This window comes from Schistocerca americana, chromosome 9 (genome assembly GCF_021461395.2).
Source record: "Schistocerca americana isolate TAMUIC-IGC-003095 chromosome 9, iqSchAmer2.1, whole genome shotgun sequence".
NCBI lineage: Eukaryota > Metazoa > Arthropoda > Insecta > Orthoptera > Acrididae > Schistocerca > Schistocerca americana.
This window is the reverse complement of record NC_060127.1, coordinates 7,308,868-7,333,459: the sequence shown is the minus strand read 5'-3', so window position 1 is coordinate 7,333,459 and position 24,592 is coordinate 7,308,868. Positions and strand designations below refer to the sequence as shown.

The window sequence follows — 24,592 nt, the reverse complement described above, 5'->3', positions numbered from 1 at the left end:
AAAGGCCTTAGGATGAAGACTATGCAATGCATCCTAACAACAAACTGCTCTCGATGAGCGTGATGTCACAAGTGCTTACATTAGGTTCGTTTGAGCAGTTGCCAGCAGGCTGATGCGCATGCGCAATTGAGTCGTGTGTGAGCAGTACCTCCTACTGCCTCTGGCTACTTGATGCCAGCTGCTAACCAGAAAAATTTTTGTGGTGCGCCCAAGCTGCCAGAGTCATGCACGCGCAGAGCAGTCCGAGATGTAGTGGGGAGGGGATAGTTTCCACATGACCCGTGTTTACATTTAGTGATTGTGCTGTTTCCTCTTCGTGTACAGCTCCCACATCAAATGAAAACGAAACAGATTTCTGTGGCCGGGAGATATCAGATGAACTAAAATACATTCACATAATTGTGGAAAGCTAAAACATATTATTAGTTTGTTTTCTGATTTTATTTTATTTCCACATTTTTGGCAGTGAAGCATTAATCGCTTCACATAACAGTGAAGTTTGCTAAAGAAATTTGGCTTTTATTAATCTTTTCCGATGAGGCAGTCAATTTATGTGAAACAAAGTGTTTAATTCCACAGTATTGGCTAGTTCAAACTCTTCACTGAATTTCAAGAGCACATTTTCATCTTCTGGCACACATGGCATTAAGCCATAGCAAAGAACCAAACAGGAGATAGTGCAGTACAGGTACTCCAAGAAAATTTACATCCTGAAAACCACACTGAAAAGCTTAGTATCAGTTTGGGGCCTACTTCATTGTGAATCTGGACATACAAATTGTGCGTTTTAATACAGCTTACAAAATTACAATGCTCTTGCAGTATCCTCTCATGTCCTGTTTCTTTTATGATGTAAGATCTCTTAATGCTTTATACATATGGGCTTCCTACGTCATTGTAGTTGTGCACGCACAGTAACACTGGTTTTATGGTACTCTCTGGCAACTGCTGAACCGACCCTATTTCAAACAGGACTCAGAGGAAAGTATTGCGAATGGCGGTTTGAAAAGCATTACTTTCAAAGTAAATTTCCTTTTACACAAGATGAATTGCGCTACTTGTAAGAATGAGAATGTGCGATGAATTTCTTAAATAGCAAAGCATTTGACTCTTGTTTATAACTCAACACCTTGAGGACCAGCCACTTAGAAGAATTAGGAGACCAGACATTTATGCCATCATTTTAAATTTTAATGGCACATTTGTGCGATGCATCTTAAAGCGTAATGCACACAAAGAGAGACCAGTGTTATATGTGGAAGTTTAGCTTCTCTTGTAGTTTATCTTCGAGACCAGTATTATGTGAAATCTTTGCCTTAGTGTTGGGAAGTTCTACGCTGGTGTATAAAACATTAATCATTCAAAGGTTTGATAAGTTTTACCATCCCAAGAGAAAATATACTGTCACTTAACACGGAAAAAGTGTATTTTCACTCGGCAAAGAAGTGTTTTTTTAAACAGGAAATCTGGGAATGTCTCCATGTACACCCGTATATGTTCACTATAAGAAAACGTTTACAAATTATTTCAAATATTTTTTGTCTGTTGTTTCGAAGTCTTTACATTACAATATAATGTAGGAACAGAAGTTCTAAGTTTTATAACAAAAGCAAAAAAAAAAGTATTGGATATGAAATGGTGTATTTTTCCAGTTTTGGCCACATTAATTCTAGCTATGGCAAGTAATTTCCACATTTTTGGCCACTGTATATTATTATAAAACTGGGGCTTTAAATTCCAGAATCAATCTGCTAGAAAGTAATTTTTTCTTTTTACATGCAGATAAAAAACATGCATAAAGTAGGTACAAGTTACAGAAATTTAGTGGGACAGAAAATCATTAATAAGAAGTATTGTAATGATTGGCTCAGAAAAATGTATGATTTATTCCACTTTAGGAACCAGAAAAAAAGAGGTTTCAACAATATTAAAACTGTTGCTATCAATTGACATATCCTTATCATTCAGTGTTACAAATACTTCCTGGAACCAATTTCTTATTTTTCTTCCCTGTAAATAGAATTGGGCCCCACATTCAAAATCTTTTTGTGTCAAGGGACAGATGTGACATCACTTTTTTTCCAGGTTCATAATGTGCAATATAGCCTTAGAACTTCACAGACATGCATTTCAATAAGTTTTTCTGTAGATGCACGTAGATTTTCCTTAGTAACTAGAAACCCCATGTTGGAGCAGTCCAGAACCAAGTCCATCAACATCTTTCCCTCCTGACCTCCCCTTAAGAGAGAATGTGGGTGACAAGCCCTGTAGATTTTAGTGGAGATAGGCCATAAATTTGAATTCTTAATGTTGTTGGAATAATGTCAAACTTGCTTGCATTAACAACCTTCATTCCCTCAACAATAGCCCCCAGTGCATTTTTAACTTTGTGAGGAGAATACTGAAGTATCTTAGTCTTAGTGTGACGTGACTCAAAACTCTTGAGTTAAAAAATGTTATATTTTCGTAGTTTGTATTTCATATTTTACTGTATTATAAGGATAGGTAATTAATATGAAATGTTCAAGCAAGACTGTTAGTAATATAAAAATTACCAGAAATATTTTAAATAAGCGTACTTAAATAAAATAAGCATAGCTAGAATCCAGACCAAATCCGTATTATAGATGTTTCTAAAAGTGAACAAAGCAGGAGACTTACGAGGGGCGGTCAAAAAGTTTCTAACCTAAGAAATAAAAGAATGATAGAAATTTTGTAATACCAATTTATTTTTCAGTATAATACCCATGTACACTAATACAGTTGCGGGCACACTCAGATAACTTCTGCAAACCATTAAAATAGAAGGTCTTCAATTTCGAGGTCAACAAAGCATTGTCACTGCATATCATTGTCAAATTGTCATCCTTAGAGGTATTTTTTAAGGTTTGGGACAAGAAAAAAGTCTGATGGAGCCAAATCTGGAGAATATGGCAGATGATATAACAATTCTAACCCACAGTTACCAGCGTGGCGAGGACTTTGTGCACCAGTGCGTTGCCCTGATGCAAAAGAACTCCACGCGCCAATTTTCCATGCCTTTTTTTCTTTCTCTCTTCTCTCAAACTGCACAGAGGAGTGCAATAGTATGGTGCATTGATAGTTACACCCTTTTGCAAGTAATTTGAAATTTTTTTGGGGTATGGGGTGAAGGATGTTCCCATTGTCGTGACTGTTGTTTTGTCTCATGATCGAAGTGGTGAACCCACGTTACGCCCATTGTCACATACTTTGCAAGAAGGCCGTCTTCATCTGCTTCAGATTGGCAGACGATTTCTTCACAACACTGCACACACTCTTGTATCTAATCTGCATTCAAGTCTTTTGGGACCCACCAAGATGAAACTTTTCGCATTCCCACAATATCCACTACAATGTCATGAGCACACCCATGGGAGATTCTAGACGTGGTTTCAATGTGCCGCAATATTGTTCAATGATCCTGCAAAATCGTACCGTGAATTGCAGTCACTGTTTCATCAGTGGCAATGGTGACAGGTCTTCCGCTCCTTGGCACATCTTCCACCCACATTATTCCACATTTGAAGTCAGACACCCAGCTGCATAAGACAGATCACTGTCCTTAAGTGTACTCTTCGTGTCCTCCACAATTTCCTTGGGCATCATTCTCTTCAAATGAAGATAGTCAATCACAGATTCTTCCGATGTTTTATTTAAAAATGTAGAATATGAGAAACTGATTATGCATTGCTTAAAGAAAAACTCTACGACACTCAATTTCTTTAGCACAGACCTTTTCACAAAATTATGACTCCAAACAAGAACAGAGAGAAATGCTTTTATACTTGATTGAGTAGTATATGAAAAGGATAGTTGATACCATGTAGAAGAGATGCTGAGTCACAGAAAAGCACAACAAAAAGACTGTCGGAAAGTTGGCCGAAAGCTAATGAGCCTTTTGTCAAAAGTAGAAAACATACATACACACACTCACGCAAACGCAACTAACACACACATGACCGTAGTCCTTGGCAGCTAGAGCAAGACTGTGAGCAGCAGGGCATTAAGGGAGAGGCAATCAGGTGGGGGGAAGGAGGAGGCTGGGGCAGGGAGAGGGAGGGATAGCACGGTAGATGTCGGGGACAGTAAAGTGCTGCTCGGAGCATGCTGGGACGAGATGGAGAGTGGGGCAGCTAGGTACAGTCGAGGGGTTAGGTGGAGGGTGGAGGAGAGGGGGTGTGGAAAAGGGGAGGAGTGGAGGGTTAGCGGAAAAGGAGAGAAGTAAAAAGACTTGTTGTTTGGTGGGATGAGGGCTGTGTGGGGCTGAAATGGGAACAGGAAAGTGGCTGAATGGGTAAGAACAATGACTGATGAAGGTTGGGGCCAGGAGGGTTTCAGGAATGTAGGATATGTCACAGGGAGAGTTTCCACCTGCACAATTCAGAAGAGCTGGTGTTGGTGGGAAGGATCCAGATGGTACAGACTGTGAGGCAGTCACTGAAGTGAAGGACGTCATGTTGGGCGACATGCTCAGCAGTAAGGTGGCCCAGTTGTTTCTGGGCCACTGTTTGCTGATGGCCTTTCATCTGAACAGACAGCCTGTTGGTTGTCATGCCCACCTAGAATGCAGCACAGTGGTTGCAGCCCCGCCTGTGATGGGATAGGTGATGTTTGGAACTGGAGTGGAGTAGGTGGTGGTAGTAGGATGTGTGAGACAGGTCTTGCATCTAGGTCTATTACAGGGATATGAGCCATGAGGCAAGGTGCTGGTAGCAGGCATTGTGTAGGGATGGGTGAGGATATTTTGTAGGTTCGGTGGGCTATGGAATACCACTGTGGGAAGAGTGGGAAGGATAGTGGGTAGGACATTCCTCACTTCATGGCACAACGAGAGATAGTCAGAACCCTGGCCGAGAATGTAATTCAATTTCTCCGGTCCTGGGTGATACCAACAACGGAACCTCCCCATCGCACCCCCTTCAGATTTAGTTATAAGTTGGCACAGTGGATAGGCCTTGAAAAACTGAACACAGATCAATTGAGAAAACAGGAAGAAGTTGTGTGGAACTATGAAAAAAATAAGCAAAATATACAAACTGAGTAGTCCATGCGCAATATAGGCAACATCGAGGATAGTGTGAGCTCAGGAGCACTGTGGTCCCGTGGGTAGTGTGAGCAACTGCCGAACGAGAGGTCCTTGGTTCAAGTCTTCCCTTGAGTGAAAAGTTTAATTTTTTATTTTCAGACAATTATTATCTGTCTGTCCGTCCTTCCGATGTGAGGCAATTGCACCGTAGTATGGGGACACTACACATAACCAACCATTGAAACACACGACGTCAGTTGACTACAGCACACAGAAGAGAGAGTATTCCTGCTAGCGAGGCTCCCTGGCTGGCAGTTCACTGTTCGCTACTTTGGACTAGAGTGCATTAAATACGTGAGATGTATTCTGTGGCCAATATGAATCCACCAAATATAGCTTGCGACTTCAATAACAAGGTCAATGAATATTTTCCGAACTGTAAGGAATCGGAAAGTTCTTTAAGGGATCGAATGATTGTCGAACATTTGTATGATTATTTCCTACATTTGTTGATAAACAGTACATGTAGTGATGACGATACCTTGCTGATTGCTGCGGGTCTGTATATACCAGATCATGAGATTGTTGACGATCCATACGAAGAACACGAAGAGGAAATACTGTGACTTCAATCTGATGGTATTTCTTTGGGTTACATGAAGGAAATGCTCTAATCAAACCAATTAAAAGATGCATATATAGATTATGGAGTGAAGTAACAAATAAATTTAAGAAATTTAAAGGGATAGAGGAAAAAAGCACAATTAAATATTGCAAAGAAGTCGTGGAACAAGGTGGAACCCGAAGACAGAAGTTCAGTGAACTAGAAAACCATGTATACCGACAATTTATTAAAGCCAGAAATGAATTGAGTGCAGTGCATGATACAGATCTACAGATTTGGGGATTGCATTACGCTAAATAAATCGGCCTTGACTTCAAGGCTTCATCTCATTGGCTTGTCATGTTCAAAAGAAAATACAAAATTATGAGCAGGGAGATTACGAAATATGTAAGCAAGAACTACGCTAATAAACTGGAAGAACTTCTAGAGTGTTCCAAGACGTTTGTTACAGAAACTGATGTCAGATTCCAACAGTATAAAGATGCATATATTATCAACACAGATCAGTCCGGTTTTAACTATCAGATGTGTTTTCCTGTGGAGGAATCGGTTGACCTATGACCTTGCGATCAAATGTTTTCGGTTCCCATTGGAGAGGCACGTCCTTTCGTCTACTAATCGCATGGTTTTGCGGTGCAGTCGCAAAACACAGACACTAAACTTATTACAGTGAACAGCGATGTCAATGAACGAACGGACAGATCATAACTTTGCGAAAATAAAGAAAGTAAACTTTCCACTCGAGGGAAGACTTGAACCAAGGACCTCTCGTTCCACAGCTGCTCACGCTAACCACGGGACCACGGCGCTCCTGAGCTCACACTATCCTTGATGTTGCCTATCTTACGCATGGACTACTCACTTTGTATATTTTGCTTATTTTTTTCGTAGTTCCACACAACTTCTTCCTGTTTTCTCGATTGATCTGTGTTTAGTTTTTCAAGGCCTATCCACTGTGCCAACTTATAACTAAATCTGAGGGGGGTGTGATGGGGAGGTTCCCTTGTAAGTCGCGAGGGAAATGCTCCTCTGTGGCCACACAATGGGACTTTGGAAGGTGGTGGATGACGGGAAAATAAGGCATGGGAGATCTTTTTTTATATAAGGTTGGAAGGGTAATTATGGTTTGCAAAGACCCCAGTGAGACTGTCGGTATATTTCAAGAGGGATTGCTCATCAATACAGATGTGACGGCCACGGGTTGCTAGGCTGTATCGAAGGGACTTCTTGGTATGGAATGGGTGGCATCTGTCGAAGTGGAGGTATTGCTGCTGGTGGGTGGTAGGTAGGTTGGTTTGATATGGATAGAGGTACTGATATAGCCATCTTTGAGGTGGAGGTCGACATCAAAGAAGGTGACTTGATGGGTTGAGTAGGTGCAGGTGAAGCAAATGTGGAGAAGGTGTTTAGGTTCTGGAGGAATGTGGATAGGGTGTCCTCACCCTCTGTCCAGATCATGATGGTGTCGTCAATAAATCTGAACCAGGTGAGGGGTTTGGTGTTCTGGCTGTTTAGGAAGGATTCCTCTAGATTGCACATGAATAGGTTGGTGTTGGACGGTGCCATGTGGGTACCCATAGCCATACTCTGGATTTGTTTGTAGGTAATACCTTCAAATGAGAAGTAATTGTGGGTGAGGATATAATTGGTCATGGTGGTTAGGAAGGAGATGGTTAGTTTATAATCCATTGGGCTTTGGGAAAGGTAGTGTTCAATAGCGGTAAGGCCATGGGCGTGTTAGAGATGATGATGATGATGATTGGTTTGTGGGGCACTCAACTGCACAGTCATCAGCACCCATACAAAGTCCCAATTCTTTACAAAGTCCAATCTTGTCATTGTCACAAATTATGATGACGACGACAACAGAAACATCCAGTCCCCGGGAAGAGAAAATCCCCAACCTGGCTGGGAATCGAACCTGGGACCCCGTTATCCAGAGGCAGCAACAATAGCCACTAGACTACAAGCTGTGGACGGCATTAGGGATGTTAGGGTAAAGGAAGGAGGCATCGATAGTGACAAGCAAGGCACTCTGTGGTAAGGGGACAGGAACTGTGGAGAGTCAGTGGCAGAACTGGTTGGTGCCTTTTATGTAGGAGGGCAGGCTGCGTGTAATGGGCTGAAGGTGTTGGTCTATGAGAGCAGAGATTCTTTCAGTGGGGTACAGTAACCGGTTGCAACTTGGCATCCTGGTTGGTTGGGTTTATGGACTTCAGGAAGCGTGTTGAAGTTAGGAGTGCGGGGAATGGAAGGGGTGAGGAGAGGGGTGGACTCCTGGGAGAGATTCTGGGATGGGTCTAAGTATTTGAGGAGAGACTGGAGATCCTGATGGATTTCTGGAACGGAGTTGCTGTGGCAGGGTTTGTAGTTGGATGTATCTGACAACTAGCGGACTCCTTCCGCCATTTTAATCCTTGCGCTTCAAAACAACAGTGGTGGAACCTTTTTTAGCGGGTATGGTTATAAGGTAAGGACCAGTTTTTAGGTGGTGGATTGCAGATCTTTCTGCAGATGTAAGGTTAGTTTGCATGTTGAGGGATTTTTGGAATGATGGTGAGCGAGGTTCGAGGTTAAGAAATTCTGGAAAGTTAACAGAGGGTGATTTGGTGACAGTGGAGGTGGAACACGGTTGGATGGAGTGAACTGAGTCAGGCAGGGTTCAACATTGGTCTTCAGTTGAGTCTGATTGGTAGTGCTGGTGGGGAAAAAAAGTGTTTCCACTGCAGTGTCTGGGAGAAGGTCTAACAACTCCTGCTTGATTGAATTTTGGTGTGGGGCAAAAGGTGATGCTTTTGGAAAGGACTCATACTTCTGCAGGGCTAAGGCTTTTGGAGGAAAGGTTCATGACTGTTTTGGGTCTGTCTGAGTTCTGTATTCTGTGTGGTGGTGGGAGGGAATTTTGGAGGGTGGTGTAAGTGTAGTAGGTCCGAGAGACAGGGTTTGTCAGGGACACAGGGGAGGTTTGGTGGTTGTTGTAGATGTGGCATACAGTGGTAGTCCAAGGCAGGAGTAGGAAGTGAGCAGATTGGAGAGTTTTTTAAGGTGGCGTTGTCTTGTTGCTGTAGTTCCTGGAGGGCAACTCTTTCAATGTGTGTTATAGGATACAGGAATTTAGGATTGCATAGCAAGAGAATTTTACGGATGGAGAGAATGTATAGTCAGGAGATTTGGGCCTGATCGATTTGATTTTGCACAACTATACCAACCTATTAATGGGCTATCTAGAGGAAGTCTTCCTAAACACCCAGAATCCCAAACCGCTCATTTGGTTCAGCTTTATTGGTAACATCTTTGCAATCTGGATCAAGGGTGAGGATACCCCGAGCACATTCCTCCAGAAAATCAAGACCTTCTCTAGTTGCTTCACCTGCTCCTACTAAACCCATCAAGCCACCTTCCTCAATATTGACCTCCACCTCAAAGTTGGCTATAACAGCACCTCTGTTCAATCAAACCTACCAACCACTAGCAATACCTCAACTTTGACAGCTGCCACTTGTTCCGTACCAAGAAGTCCCTTCCATACAGTCTAGCCACCCGTGGTCCCACCTGTAGTGACGAGTGGTCCCTCTCAAAGTATACAGAGGGTCTCACTGAGGCCCTTACAGATCTTAATTGCCCTCCTGCCCTTGTATAAAAGCAGTCCTCCTGTGCCTTATTTTTCCAGTAACTCACCACCTACCAAAGCCCCCTGTCTGGCCACAGAGGAGCATTCCTCTCATCACCCAGGATGGGAGCATCTGAATTACATTCTCTGCCAGGTTTTTGACTACCTCTCGTCATGCTGTGAAGTGAAAAATGTCCTGCCCCCTATCCTTCTCACTCCTCCCACATCAGTGTTCCACTGCCCACCGAACCTCCATAGTATCCTCATCCATCCCTACACAACCCCTGCTCCCAGCCCCTTGCCTCGTGGCTCATATCCGTGTAATAGAACTAGATGCAAGATGTGTGCCATACATCCTCCTACCACCACCTATTCGAATCCTGTCACAAACCTCACGTACCCCTTCAAAGGCAGGGCTACCTGTGAAACCAATCATGTGATCTAGAAGCTGAACTGCAGCTACTGTGCTGCGTTCTACACGGGCATGAGAACCAACAAGTTCTTCATCCGCATGAATCGCCACTAACAAACTGTGGCCAAGCAACAACTGGACCACCTTACTACTGAGCACGCCGCCCAACATGACGTCCTTCACTTCAGTGACTGCCTCACAGCCTGTGCCATTTGGATCCTTCCCACCAACACCAGCTCTTCTGAATTGTGCAGGTGGGAACTCTCCCTGAAACATATCCTATGTTCCCATAACCCTCCTGGCCTGAACTTTTGTTAGTCAGTGTCCTTACCCATCCAGCCCCTTCCCTGCTCCCATTCCAGCATTACACAGCCCTCATTCCACCAACGCTACCAGTCTTTTTACTTCTCTCCTCTTCTGCTACCCCCCCCCCCCTTCCGCCCCCTGTCCCCAGCCCTCCATTTAACCTCCCAACTGCATATAGCTGCCCAAGTCTCCACCTTGTCCCTGCACACTCCCAACAGCACTTTACCCTCCGCAACCCCTACCCTGCTATCCTTCTCCCTCCATGCCCCAGCGTCCTCCTTACCCTCACCTGGTTGCCTCTCCCATAATGCCCTGCTGGTCGCAGTCTGGCTCTAGCTGCCAGGGTGTGTGGTCATTTGTGTGTGTGTGTGTGTGTGTGTTGTCTGCTTTTGACAAAGGCCTTGTTGGCCGAAAGCTAACTTTCGAACAGTTTTGGTGTGCCTTCCTGTGACTCAGCATCTCCACTGTATGGTGATTAGCAGCTATCCTTTTTATATATTGTTACATTCCATCCTGGATTTTCCACTATTTGTCTGAGTAGTATATTTCGTGTTGTTTATAATAAGCTATTTTAAGACTTTCTGGTATTGAAAACAATCTTAAAAATTCATTAATTACATCAAAGTGGGCATAAATGTGGTAGTGACCAAAACTGGAGAATTGACCCTACCAAAGTCTTTGTCAGAAATGTTTCTTTATATATGTATTTCTTACTGATCGCTGATTTGTTAAAGTTTGCCTGTAATCAGCTTTTTCTTCTGTCGCAAACATCGTCCAATATCTCGGGTGTTGGCACACGATAAGAAAAATCCTGAAATCCTGTGAGAGACCTCACTGTGACACTCTGAATTAAGCTGATGCAACACAAACAAGTCTTCCTTCCACTCCTCCCACCTGTCACTGAATGAAAATACTGAGCAGCTTATCTGTGTATAAATTTTGCAATATTGCTGCTGTGTGGTTTGACAGAGGGAGGACCCAAGAACTTCATGTGTATTGCCTTAGGAAGCATTGAAGGTAGAAATTTCTAGAATATGAGAGTATTTCTGCACACATGAATGAAGTAGAGAGGTACTTCTAACCACAAAGTTCCCATGGCGAGATTTCACCATGAGATTAATCATCTACTAATTCCAGTTAGGTGTGGGATTCACCTATACACTGCAAATTTGACACAGGACTTGTCCAATGTTTGTATGGAATATCAATTTGTGATACTTGTAATTCAAATTATTTTCCCAGAGTTGTATAAGATGGATTTTCTGAGCTCATTTCTTAGATGTATTGGGTGAGTTTCCCTTCCTGGCACTCTGTTAATGATGTGATTTTGTGTAACATTGAGAGTGACCACATTGTTGTCTGCTGCTTCCTGTCCTAGTCTGGCTCTATGTTGTATACTTAAATTTGGATGTTCTACCAAGGAAGTTGATGGAAATTAAGAGATGCATAATTTGTTTTGCTTTACTCTGCCAAAACTTCATTAGCAACTCTAAACCCTTCAAACAGAGGGTTAACAAGCTATTATCTGAAAACTATCATTGTAAAATACTGTAAGGTGTGAACTAAGACTTTAGTTTGAATCAAACAATGGAATATCCTGGATGGAATGTAACAGTATTATGAGAAGGAAAGTTGCTACTCACCATATAGCGGAGATGCTGAGTCGCAGATAGGCACAACAAAAAGACTCTCACAATCAAAGCTTTTGGCCATTGGCCTTCGCCAACAAACAAACACACACACACACACACACACACACACACACACACACACAGGTGCTACCATTGATAACAGCGAATACTGTGAGAAGTTTCCAGACAAGACAAGGCATACAGCACATACTGTTGAGATATACGCTGTTGTGCAGATACTTGAGTTGCAGTATAGATACAAAGTTAAAAGGGCTAAGAAATTAAATTAAATTAAATCCTGTCACAGCCTAACAAGCCATGAGTCCTTCATAAGAAAATACTAATAAATATCTGAACAGCCTTCGTTACTTTGTTGTTGAAGTTCAGGTTCACTGTGTGTATCAGTCTGGATTGGGACTCCCAACTTTTAGGTGGTGTCCTTTTTCTCCTGGGGCATCTACTTTGGGATTTAGTTGAGTCTATCAGTAGATCAGGTTTCACTAGGCATGCCTGCACCTCAGTAGGTATGGGGAAGGGGAGTCTGGCAAAGCTTATAGGTGACAATGTACTGGGACCACTCGTGGAAAAATTCCTGCAGTATTTGGTGTTACAGCTGCACCTTGTTTAGATTGAAGCCAGCTGATAGGTATAACTGCTTAAAGGAAGTCCCTCTAACTAAGGAATCAGCTTCAGAGGGTGTCAGGTAGCCAAGTAGTGAAGGAATTAACATATTTCCTAAAAAATATAAGAGGTATTAGAGATAAGTTAGTGAACTGCTTATAGATGTTGATCCTGACATTAGTGATATATCACTACACCACTTAAATAATTTGACAATTGAGAGGCTTCCTTTACCAGGATACAGATTAGCTGGCTGGTTTTCATGGAGTTCCTTGCAGAGCGTGGGAGTGGCAATGTACATAAAAAAACAGTATTCTGTTTGAGTCCATTGACATATCGAAGCACTGCACTGAACAGATATTTAAATGTTGTGCAGGGGCAGTTGAATTTAATGAAACTATTAACTTCTAATTGTTGTTGTTTATAGGTCCCCTAACTCTGCTCAAGCTAGAGAAGGTTGTTAGTTCACTTACAGGAAGTACTAAAAATTAGTTATATGTGGTGACTTCAGTATTAATTTTGTATATGATTGTGCAAGAAAAAGGATGTTGGTAGATCTCATATGATCTGATGCAGATCATGTTTTTCCCAACTAGGGTGCAGGGGAACAGTAGCACAACTATCGACAATATTTTTATTCATTCTTCATTACTAGATGGGCATTCTGTTAATGAAAGGGTGAATTGTCTTTCAGACCATGATGCACAAATTTTGACACTAAAAGGCTTTTGTACTCAAACAAATGTCACATGTAATTAAAAACTATATAGGAAAGCTAATCCAATGGCAATAGAGAGTTTTTAAACCTCATTAAGGAACAAGAGCAGCAGGACATTTATAGTGCTCTTTGAGAGTTGCTTTCCGCTAAAACATTCTAAATGTGTTACTAACTCAAGAGGCAGCCTGAGTGGCTGACTAGTGGGATAAGGATACCCTGTAGAACAAAGAAGGAGCAATAACAAAGTTGAGAAGTAGTCACAATCAAGCTATGGTAGCCCATTACAAACAGTATTGTAAGGTGGTTATAAAGCTTATTAGGAAGCCAAAGAGTATGTGGTATGCAAATGCAATAGCTAATTCACAGGATAAAATTAAAACCATGTGATCAGTTGTGAAGGAAGTGTCTGGTCAGCAGCACAAGGTCAATGATATAAAGTCAGTCCATAGTTTAAACATTCTTGTTACTGATAAGTCGGATGTGTGTCCATTATTTAACAGTCATTTTCTGAGCATTGCTGGTGAATTAAGTAAAAACTTAATTTCTACAGAGAATCATATAACTATCTTGGAAAATGACTTTTTGAGATGTCTGAAATACTCCTCACAGACAAGGTCGAGACTGAGTCAGTAATTAAATCACTGAAGACTAATGACTCTCATGGACGTGATGGAGTACCTAGCAGAATATTAAAGTACTGTGCTGCACATGTTAGCCCTGTACCTAGAAATATTTGTAATTCCTCCTTTAAGAATGGTCAGTTTCCTGAATGATTAAAGTACTCAGTAGTAAAGCCACTTTATAAAAATGGAGAAAGTAATAATGTATACAAATTTCTATGCCATCACTGTTTGCTAAAGTTATTGAAAAGGCTTTGTATGTAAGGATAATTTAGCATTTTATATCACATAATTTGCTATCAAGTGTACAGTTTGGCTTTCAAAGTGATTTAACGACTGAAAATACTATATTCTCTTTTTCTCTTGAGGTACTGGATGGATTAAACAAAAGGTTTCAAACACTAGACATATTTTTTGATTTAAATGAGGCCTTTGATTCTTTTGATCACAAAATATTGTTCCAGAAGTTGGGCCATTACGGAATACAGGGAGTAGCTCACAATTGGTTTACCTCTTACTTCAGCAAGACAGCAAAAAGTCTGTTGAGAATGGCTGTGATGTGGGGTACAGTCAAATGGGGGTTCCCCCGGGTATCAATGTTGGGGCCACTCCTGTTCGTTATTTATAGAAATGATATGCCATCTAGTATTACGGGTAACTCTAAAATATTTCTGTTTGCTGATAACACTAGCGTGGTAGTAAAGGATGCCATGTGCAACATTGGCTCTGTTCCAAATAGTGCAGTTCACGACATAAGCTCATGGCTTGTAGAAAATAAACTAACGCTAAATCACAGCAAGTTTCAGAAACAGTAAAAACTAACACACAATTCAACAAAAACCAACGTTTTAATTTCAAAAAATGGGCATATGATTAGTGGAACAGACAGTTCAAACTTGTAGTTGTTCAGACAGATAGTAAACTGTCATGGGAAGCCCACATTCAGGATATAGTTCAGAACCTTAATGCTACCACTTTTACTATTTGAATGGTATCTGAAGTAAGTGATAGTTCGACACGAAAATTGGTCTACTTTACTTATTTTCATTTGCTTACGTCGTTTGACATTGGCCTCTTAATGTATATTTTTTCTTTACTGTTGTTTCTTGTTAACAATATCAGCTTATTCCCAAGAGTAAGCAGCTTTCACTGAGTTAATACTCGGCAGAAATCAAACCTGCATTTAGATCGGACTTCTTTAATTCTTGTGCAGAAAGGTCTGCAGTATACTGCTGCATCCATTTTCAATAAGCTACCACAAGAATCTTTGATGGAAACCCAGTTCTGAGCAAAGAAGGGAAAGCAGAAAGGTGGAAGGAGTATATAGAGGGACTATACAAGGGCGATGTACTTGATGACAATATTATGGAAATGGAAGAGGATGTAGATGAAGATGAAATTGGAGATATGATACTGTGTGAGGAGTTTGACAGAGTACTGAAACAAGGCCCCTGGAGTAGACAACATTCCATTAGAACTACTGACAGCCTTGGGAGAGACAGTCCTGACAAAACTCTACCATCTAGTGAGCAAGATGTATGAGACAGGCGAAATACCCTCAGACTTTAAGAAGAATGTAATAATTCCAATCCCAAAGAAAGCAGGTGTTGACAGATGTGAAAATTACCGAACTATCAGTTTAATAAGTCACAGCTGTAAAATACTAACGCGAATTCTTTACAGACGAATGGAAAAACTGATAGAACCCGACCTCGGGGAAGGTCAGTTTGGATTCCGTAGAAATTTTGGAACACGTGAGGCAATACTGACCCTACGACTTACCTTAGAAGAAAGATTACGGAAAGGCAAACCTACGTTTCTAGCATTTGTAGATTTAGAGAAAGCTTTTGACAATGTTGATTGGAATACTCTCTTTCAAATTCTGAAGGTGGCAGGGATAAAATACAGGGAGCGAAAGGCTATTTACAATTTGTACAGAAACCAGATGGCAGTTGTAAGAGTCGAGGGGCATGAAAGGGAAGCAGTGATTGGGAAGGGAGGAGACAGGGTTGTAGCCTATCCCCAATGTTATTCAATCTGTATATTGAGCAAGCAATAAAGGAAACAAAAGAAAGATTTGGAGTAGGAATTAAAATCCATGGAGAAGAAATAAAAACTTTGAGGTTCGCAGATGACATTGTAATTCTGTCAGAGACAGCAAAGGACTTGGAAGAGCAGTTGAACGGAATGGACAGTCTCTTGAAAGGAGGATATAAGATAAAGATCAACAAAAGCAAAACTAGGATAATGGAATGTAGTCGAATTAAGTCGGATGATGCTGAGGGAATTAGATTAGGAAATGAGACACTTAAGTAGTAAAGGAGTTTTGCTATTTGGGGAGCAAAAAACTGATGATGGTCGAAGTAGAGAGGATATAAAAAGTAGACTGGTAATGGCAAGGAAAGCGTTTCTCAAGAAGAGAAATTTGTTAACATCGAGTGTAGATTTAAGTGTCAGGAAGTTGTTTCTGAAAGTATTTGTATGGAGTATAGCCATGTATGGAAGTGAAACGTGGATGATAAATAGTTTAGACAAGAAGAGAATAGAAGCTTTCGAAATGTGGTGCTACAGAAGAATGCTGAAGATTATATGGGTAGACCACATAATTAATGAGGAGGTATTTAATAGAATTGGGGAGAAGAGGAGCTTGTGGCACAACTTGACTAGAAGAAGGGATCGATTGGTAGGACATGTTCTGAGGCATCAAGAGATCACCAATTTAGTATTGGAGGGCAGCGTGGAGGGTAAAAATCGTAGAGGGAGACCAAGAGATGAATACACTAAGCAGATTCAGAAGGATGTAGGCTGCAGTAGGTACTGGGAGATGAAGAAGCTTGCACAGGATAGAGTAGCATGGAGAGCTGCATCAAACCAGTCTCAGGACTGAAGACCACAACAACAACAACCACAAGAATTCAAAAATCATAGCAGTAATCCATGCATTTTGAAATCTCAACTGAAGAGTTTCCTAGTGGGTCACTCCTCCTATTCTGTTGAAGAGTTCCTTGAAAAATTAAGTTGATTCTTATGTTATTGTTGATTGCGTTTACTTAAACTTGTGGCTTGACTTTTTTTGGGTTCATAAACATTTTATTTTATGTGTTATTACTTTTACGTTTTAATTTCATGCACTGACACATTCTATGACCTTGGAGAGTTGCTTCTCAATTTGATCCTATGGAAGTAGACGTGTAAGTAAAATAAAATTATTGTGTTTAATCAGTCAAATTTAGCAAATGTTGGGCTAAATCTTTCATCATGTCTGGCTAATATAGCATTCTGCTCGCAGAGTGGCTTTTGAAACATTTTTACTCCCATCCTTTTTCTCTTTCATGTAATGCTGTTTCCTATTGCGTAGCCCTAGCTTTATTCTAGCATTCTAAAATGAGATGCATTCTCGTTTCCACCAAATTGGCACTCTCATGCCAGATACTGCCTTTATATGATCATTTCCAGACAATTCCTTTCAGTTTACCCGCATCCCTACCCTGTCATCTAAGATAACTCCTTTGGCAGAGCCTGTCAAACCTGCTTGTATGCTGCACCTGTCGCATCACATTCCTTGCTCTTTCTTCTGTTGTCCTTTTGCAGTTCATGTGCACATTATATATAACCCACCTTTCACTGTAGTGTATACCTAATTTTGAAAATTTCAAACATTTGCAACTACTTTACCTCCCCCCCCCCCCCCCCCTCCGCTGCCCCACCCATAAAAAGCTATAAAAAAGTACTATGGTTTTTCTTAACTTTTGCCTCCATGGTAAATTCACATCATTATAGCTTTTCTGTTCCCTTTACCTTTCTTAAAAGCCAAACTGCTCATCAACTTTCATTCCCATTCATCTGTACACTATTCTTGTGACCACCTCAAGTGCGTGAGCTGATTTTACAATAGTTCCCACACCTACTTGCCCTTGCTGTCTTTGGGATGCTTGTGCAAATGAGTGTGTGCGTGTTTCCTTTTGTGATGAAGGCCGTGGCCAAAAGTTAATGAGTAGGGCCTAAGTGTTTTAGTTGTACCTGGTTGCAAATTAATGTGTCATCTTGATGGTAAGTAGCAATCTTAGCTTTGTCTTATACTGTTGATACTCCAGCCTGGAGTTTCCATTGTTTTATTTTTATTAGTAGAATTCCTATTATCGTAAACACCTCAATGTGACGTTTGATGGTAATGTAAAAGTGCTGTTTATGTTTAAATGTTTCGTACTGCTTTGTGGATTGTAACACATCAACAAGGACTCTTACATAACTCTTTTGAAACTTTTTTGCTGTTGCTTGATAATACTGAAGGGAGCACAAGTAGCTAATTGCCAGTGAAGTAAAGCTTTCATTTCAAATTAAGACAACCTAGTGCAAGGAAAATTAGTTTGCAAATTAAATCTAATCTATAATTGTGGGCTCAAGCTTATAAGAGACTTCAAATGTTTGCTTTGGTAAAGATACTTTTGTGTTTCTGCTAATGTGTGAATCACATGACGTAAGAATTCTCTTTGGTTTTTCCTCCTTATAATTAAGGTAGACAAAGACAAACAATAAAATTACTCATTAATTCAGTATGAGTGTTTGATTTATGATCTCTATCACACAATAAACTAAAACTTTTTATCTTTACAGGAAGGAGCAGTTATTGACCATCTGTGGTTGGTCAGAGATGAGCATGGTCCGTTCGAATGCTCAGGATAAAATTCCTGGCTGTGAATAATACATTCCACCCATTGAAATTTGTGCATATCCATTCCAGTAATATCTTGAATGTTCACAGTGACAATATTTATCAACATTTTTGTTGCCATGACATCTCAATAGTTTTATAGGGTATTTTGAAACTTGTTGCATTGTCTTGGTGGCTATTAAAGGTGAAAGCAATACCTGGTATATTTTTCTAGTATTTTTATCATGGTTGAACACTTTTAGCTTACATTTGAAAATTCTCTGAAAATTAGTCTGACATTTATGGCACTACTGTCATTCACACCTATGGTAGATGGTATATATTATTTTACACGGGTGTCTGTAATATACAAGTAACCTAGCAAAATTATACTGCTGAAAGTGTGAAACTTCTAATATCTGTTCTCTGTATGTAATATGGATTCATGTTTTCTATATTGAGTGTATTGTATACATTCCAGTTCTTAAGGCTTTTTTGTGATGGTACTTAAACTATGTACGATGATTGCAAATTTAAGGACTGTGGTGTAGGCAGTATATATGGAGGGCAGGTACTGTAGAATCCCCCAGAAAATGCTTTAAGGACCATAGTGTTTTCCCATAACTCCTGCCAGAAAATAGAAACTGAAAGTTCATTGTTATCTGTGAACCAATAAGAACTGTGATCATTTTGTTGTGTTCTGTTATTAAACAGGCATGTTCTCAGTATTGTTGTATCTGTAGCCTTGTTAATAGTGATCCACTATTGTTGTTACTTTTTGTGGTCAGAGAATATTTTGTGTATATGTTGTCCAGTAAAGTGTATTATTAAATAACACATGTATTTAATTTGTATGTTGTTTACAAAACTTGTTCTACCCTATCAAACATTTTAATATAAGGTTATTCTGTTTTAGAAAAAGGGTTATTTTTCTATCAGATCTTGAAAGAAAGTCAAGATTCACTTTAATGAACTATGAAAATAAATGAGGATATGCGGGACTACAACTTACAATAGGAGATTAAAGATACACTGTTGCTCCATAATGTCTCTATAATTATTGTGGTCATTTTGTTTTGTGTTGTCCTAATTAGCTGTCTAAAGAATGAAATGAATTGCTTTCTCCTCATGCGCGTTACTGGTTCCATTTGATTCATTGGAAGCTAGTCTACAAGGTAAGTTTTCTGATGCACTTTTTTATTATACTTCTTTCTGTCTCCAGTTTTCTGTTAGTTGTTTTGAAAGTGATTTCATTCCGACATATTACTTCTTGTTCTGTAAATGTTTTAATTTTGTAGCTATTAGAGACCTTTCCTGTTGTATATGTTCTCAATGACAGATTGTGCTTTAGCCAATTTGTTTATTTTCTATAATATCACATGTACAAAAGTTAAAAATATTATGGAATAGGAAATTGATGGAGAAACTGTTGAAGTAATAGGGAAAGGAAATAGCTATCCAGTATTACCTCCAGGAGATAAAATTCCTAATACAGCCTATATAAAACAGTTAAAGCAGAAAATACTAAACCTATCTCTTTGGGCTGTAATGTGTTCTTTCCCTTGGAAAGTAGTCCCTCACAATATGGGATCCTGAGTGAGCCACCACTTCTTTCAAACCTCATTCCTGAAAGCTGGGTGTAGTTTTTTTCTACACCTTGTAAATGGATCTGTCAGCAGTACTTGGAATTTTGCCTCTTGAAGGTAAGTATTGTCCAGCCGTTCTGGCTGCTTGTAATTTTTAATAGTTTTCCCAAATGAATTTTCCCTTTGATACAAATAAACATGAAGGTCCAGAAATCAAGGACCAGTCATTTCCACTTTAAGTGTTTTTGCCAGAAGTACTATGAATTTCCCCTTACTGTGTCAATTCCTGCCTAGCTGTTGTCTCTCTGCAGTTAAAAAGTATTACTGTGTTAATAATTTAAGCACATATATGGAATTCCAGTTACAAGAACAGTTCAAATGAATGTTTTTAAAATGGTACATGTGGACCTTAGTGATTATTTTGGATTTAGTTGTGTCTGTGAACAAAGAAAGATTTCAGGTTAGAAGTTTAATTTGGTTATTTTCTAATGAGAGTGGAGTTCCTCAGGTGTACAGTGAAGCTACCGTACTGTTTCCTCCATTGTGTCCTCAGGCAAAACAGACTTCATATTAGCACTTTCTCTCTGTTACCTGGTTGAAAAAACAATTAGCACACTCCCAATACAAGGAAATGTACTTAGTTTTTTTTAAAGTGTCTCCCAAGTGAATTGGTCATTCCTGTCATTCCAGTTAATAATGTCCCTCCTCCGACTGAGTATGTAATTATTGAAACACTTGCCCAATTTCACTCTTTGTTGACCTCTGTTTAAATGACAGCGAATAAATTCAAAATATCATCGCTAGAGAATAATTCTTAATGAAAATTTCACCAAAACATGCTGACTGTAAAGATAAAATCATGAAAAGGATAGATTATAACAATGAAAACAATTTTTGACAGTTTAATGTAATTGGATAGATAAAAAATATGCTCATCAAGTGGTGGCAGAACACACACGTAAGAGAAGGTGGTCATAGGCAAGCTTTTAGAGCCAGTGGCTCTTTCTTCAGGCAGGAGGGTTGAAGTGGAACAAAGAGGGGTGAAGGAAAAGGACTGCAGAGGTCTAGGAAAAGTGGTAGGTTTTGGAAAAGTCACTCAGAACCGTATGTTACGGGAGACTTACTGGATGGGATGAGGAGGAAAGACTCACTGTTGGGGACTGCAACGCACGAGATATGTAAACCTGAGAGCTTGGAGGTGAAAGAAAGGGTGATATGAAAGACAGAGATTACTGCTAAAACATTGCGTGTGAGTTAATAAGAGTGAAAAGCTAATTATGTTGTATGTAACAGAGGTGGGAGGGGATGGCAAAAAATAGACAGGTAAGAAAAAAAGATGCTGAAAACTAAAACGAAGTGAGTAAAGGAGTAGTTACTGTGAAGAAATGCTGAGACGGAAGAAATCGATGTAAATTAGGCCTGGTGGGTGGTAAGAACCAAGGACACGTTGTAATGCTAGTTCCCACCTGCAGAGTTCTGAGAAACTGGTATCTGGAGGAAGAATCCAGATGGTAAACATTGGCTCTAAAGACCTTAAAAGCTGTGAGCACGTGTACTGAAGATGAGATGTGTTATACAGTGCTTGTAGCTCTCAAGGTATGCATTTTAGAGCCCATAATTTACTAGACTTTTTTTGCTTTGAATGATCTGGAAGCTACCTAGAACAGATACCTAGGAACCCACTCACAATGAAAATATATTGAATCTAATGGCATCAGACAGACCTGTCCACTTTGAGGACATCCGCATTGAAATTACTATCAGTGAACACGGTGCAATTGTGGCAACAATGATTGCCGCAGTACAAAGGACAATTAAAACAAGCAGAAAGATATATACTTTCTGTAAAGTAGATAAAAAATTGACAGTGTCATATCTCAGTGAGTAACTTGAAACTTTCAGCAAAAGGCAGGAGTGTGTAAAGGAATTGTGGCTCAAGTTTAAAAGAAAAGTTGACCATGCACTGGATGGATACGTACCCAGTAGAAAAGTCCATAGTGGGAGGGAACCTCCGTAGTATACAGTCACTGTGAAGAAACAGAGATAACTGCATAACAGATGTAAAACATAACTCAGTTTTCAAATATTCCTTTACAAAGCAAAACACAGTAGAATTGAGAATTGCCCCAATTTAACCCTCGAACCACTGAAAAGATGACTGAAATAAGGATTAGTGCCAGTGGTGTTGAGAAACAGCCGAAATTGTTAAAACTGAACAAAGCCCCAGGGCCTGATGGAATCCTTGTCAGATTCTGTACTGAATTTGCACCTTAGCCCCACTTTGAACCATAATTTATCATAGATCCCTCACTTTTTGGGAAAAATCACAAGTAACACCTATCTACAAGAAGGGTAGTAGAAGTGATCCATAAAACTACTGTTCAATATCCGTGACATCAATTTGCTGTAGAACCTTAGGACGTATTCTGAGCTCAAATGTAATGAGGTATCTTGAACAGAATAACCTCCTCCTCAATACCAACCAGTATGGATTATGAAAACATCGATCGTATGAAACTCAACTCGCACTTTTCTCTTATGACATACTGAAAGTTTTGGATCAAGTCAGTCAGGTAGATACAGTGTTTCTTGATTTCCAAAAAGCATTTGACTCAGTATCGCACCTATGCTTACTGCCAAAAGTATGATCATATGGGTTGTCAAGTGAAATTGGTGACTGGATTGAGGACTTTTTGTTAGGGAGGGCACAGCATGTCATCTTGGATGGAGGGTCATCATCAGATGTAGAAGTAACTTCAGGCATGCCCCAGGGAAGTGTGATGGGACTCTTTCTGTTCATGTTGTGTATAATGACCTTGCAGACAATATTAAAAGTAAAGTCAGGTTTTTTGCAGATGATGCAGTAATCTTTGATGGAGCACTGTCTGAAAGAAGCTGCATAAATATTAAGTCAGATTGTGATGATATTTGAAAGTTGTGCAAAGACTGACAACTTGCTTTAAATGTTCAGAAATGTAAAATTGCGCACTTCACAAAACTAAAAAAATGTAGAATCCTGTGACTGTAATATCAGTGTGTCACTGGGCAGCTTATACAAATACCTGGATGTAACACTTTGCAGGTATGTGAAATGGAATGATCACATAGGTTCAGTCATGAGTAAAGCAGGTGTTAGACTTCGGTTTGTTGATAGAATACTGGGGAAGTGCAATCGGTCTACAGAGGAGATTGCTTACAAATCACTCATGTGACCTGTTCTAGAGTGTGCTCAGGTGTGTGGGACGCGTACCAAATAGGACTAACAGGGGACATTGAAAGTACACAGAGAAGAGCAGCACAAATGGTCACAAGTTTGTTTAATCTGTGGGAGAGTGTCACAGATATACTGAACTGGAAGACTCTTGAAGGTAGACTTAATCAATATTGAGTAAGTCTATCAACAATGTTTCAAAAACCGGCTTTAAATGATTACTGTAGGAATACACTATGACCCTTTACGTATCACTCAAATAGGGATTTTGAGGATAACGTTAGAATAATTATTGCATTCAAATGGTCATTCTTTGCCTGCCCCATACGTGAATGGAACGGGGGAAAACTCTTAATAAATGGTACAATGGTATGTAGCCTGTACCATGCCTTTCATGGTGGTTTGCAGACTGTAGATGTAGAGCCTTCTAGTCATGTGTCCGAACACTGACCATATCTCCTGGGACTCCCTTTGTACCCTGTCTAATCAAAAGTATCCAAACTCCACTATGTAATGTGGGATTGAGCCGACCAGTAGGGAGGCTTGGAGGCGGTCAGGTGGAGGTGGAACCGCAGCCAGCTGCTGGGAGCAGAGACGTGTTCGCTCTCTTCTGCTGGCAGCTTCTAAACTGATCAGACACCCTCCTCTCTCTCGCCTCTCTTTCGTGGTAGCCCATTCAGTCTCGGTAGCTTCTGTAAGCCTGCCTTTCCCTTTTATGGCATTCAAACATCATACAGTTAAAACTATGTTTGATTTTTCATCTCAACGGGTGCCTACTGCTTTCCCCTCCTGGCTTTAACAGCTTACTTGCTGTCTGCATAGGTTCCAGGACCATATGTCTCTCGCATCCTGTTATTCTCACACTCCGAGACCATCTGTCGTGTGAAATTACACGTATACTTCTCGCTACTGCACAGCGACTTGTACTGAATGTTAAAATATAGCAATAAAATTGTAATGAAATGTTGACAGAATTATGGCATGAACACCACATATCCCCTCAGCAAAAATGTTTACAGTTTTTGAACTTTGTTAAAATTTATAAAAATGACACAAGAGCACAAACCTTACTAAGGCCTTAACTGCACTGTTACAAGATATTTTTCCCACTATTCTGCTTTCAGCATCTCAAAATTACCTTAAATCTTAAGGTGCTTACCCCTACTGTCAAAATACACTAACATATGCACATAATTAATTATGTGAAAAATCTGGCTCCAATAAAATATTGTTACAATTGATTAAAAATTCTCCTTGTTCTTTCATTGCTTTTAAATGCACCTAAATAACAAATTTCATAGTCAACACTAATGACACCTCCACATCATCTGCATTTGCTTATTTTGTGTAGCTACTTGCTGAGTCATTTGTTGATTCACAGATTGCTCGTGTTGTCGGCATCCATTCTCCACTCCTCTCGATCCTATTGGTACGTGCAACATACGTTCAATAATACAAACATACAATCTCACCATCCTCCTGAAAGAAAGACAAAAGTACAAGAATATTAATTACATAAATGATTAATAATTTCAACATAATCCATTCTACAGG

General features: G+C 40.0%; 1 protein-coding gene across 1 annotated transcript in view; it reads left to right on the top strand.

Moving 5' to 3' along the window:
* Positions 1-19,076, top strand: part of LOC124550979 (acid phosphatase type 7) — a 121,982-nt gene extending 102,906 nt beyond the window's left edge. Inside the window, exon 9 of the mRNA XM_047125799.1 lies at positions 18,205-19,076. Coding sequence (XP_046981755.1) covers positions 18,205-18,273 — 69 coding nt within the window. The 3' untranslated portion in view covers positions 18,274-19,076. The remainder of the gene's footprint in view (positions 1-18,204) is intronic.
* Positions 19,077-24,592: the final 5,516 nt, after the last annotated feature.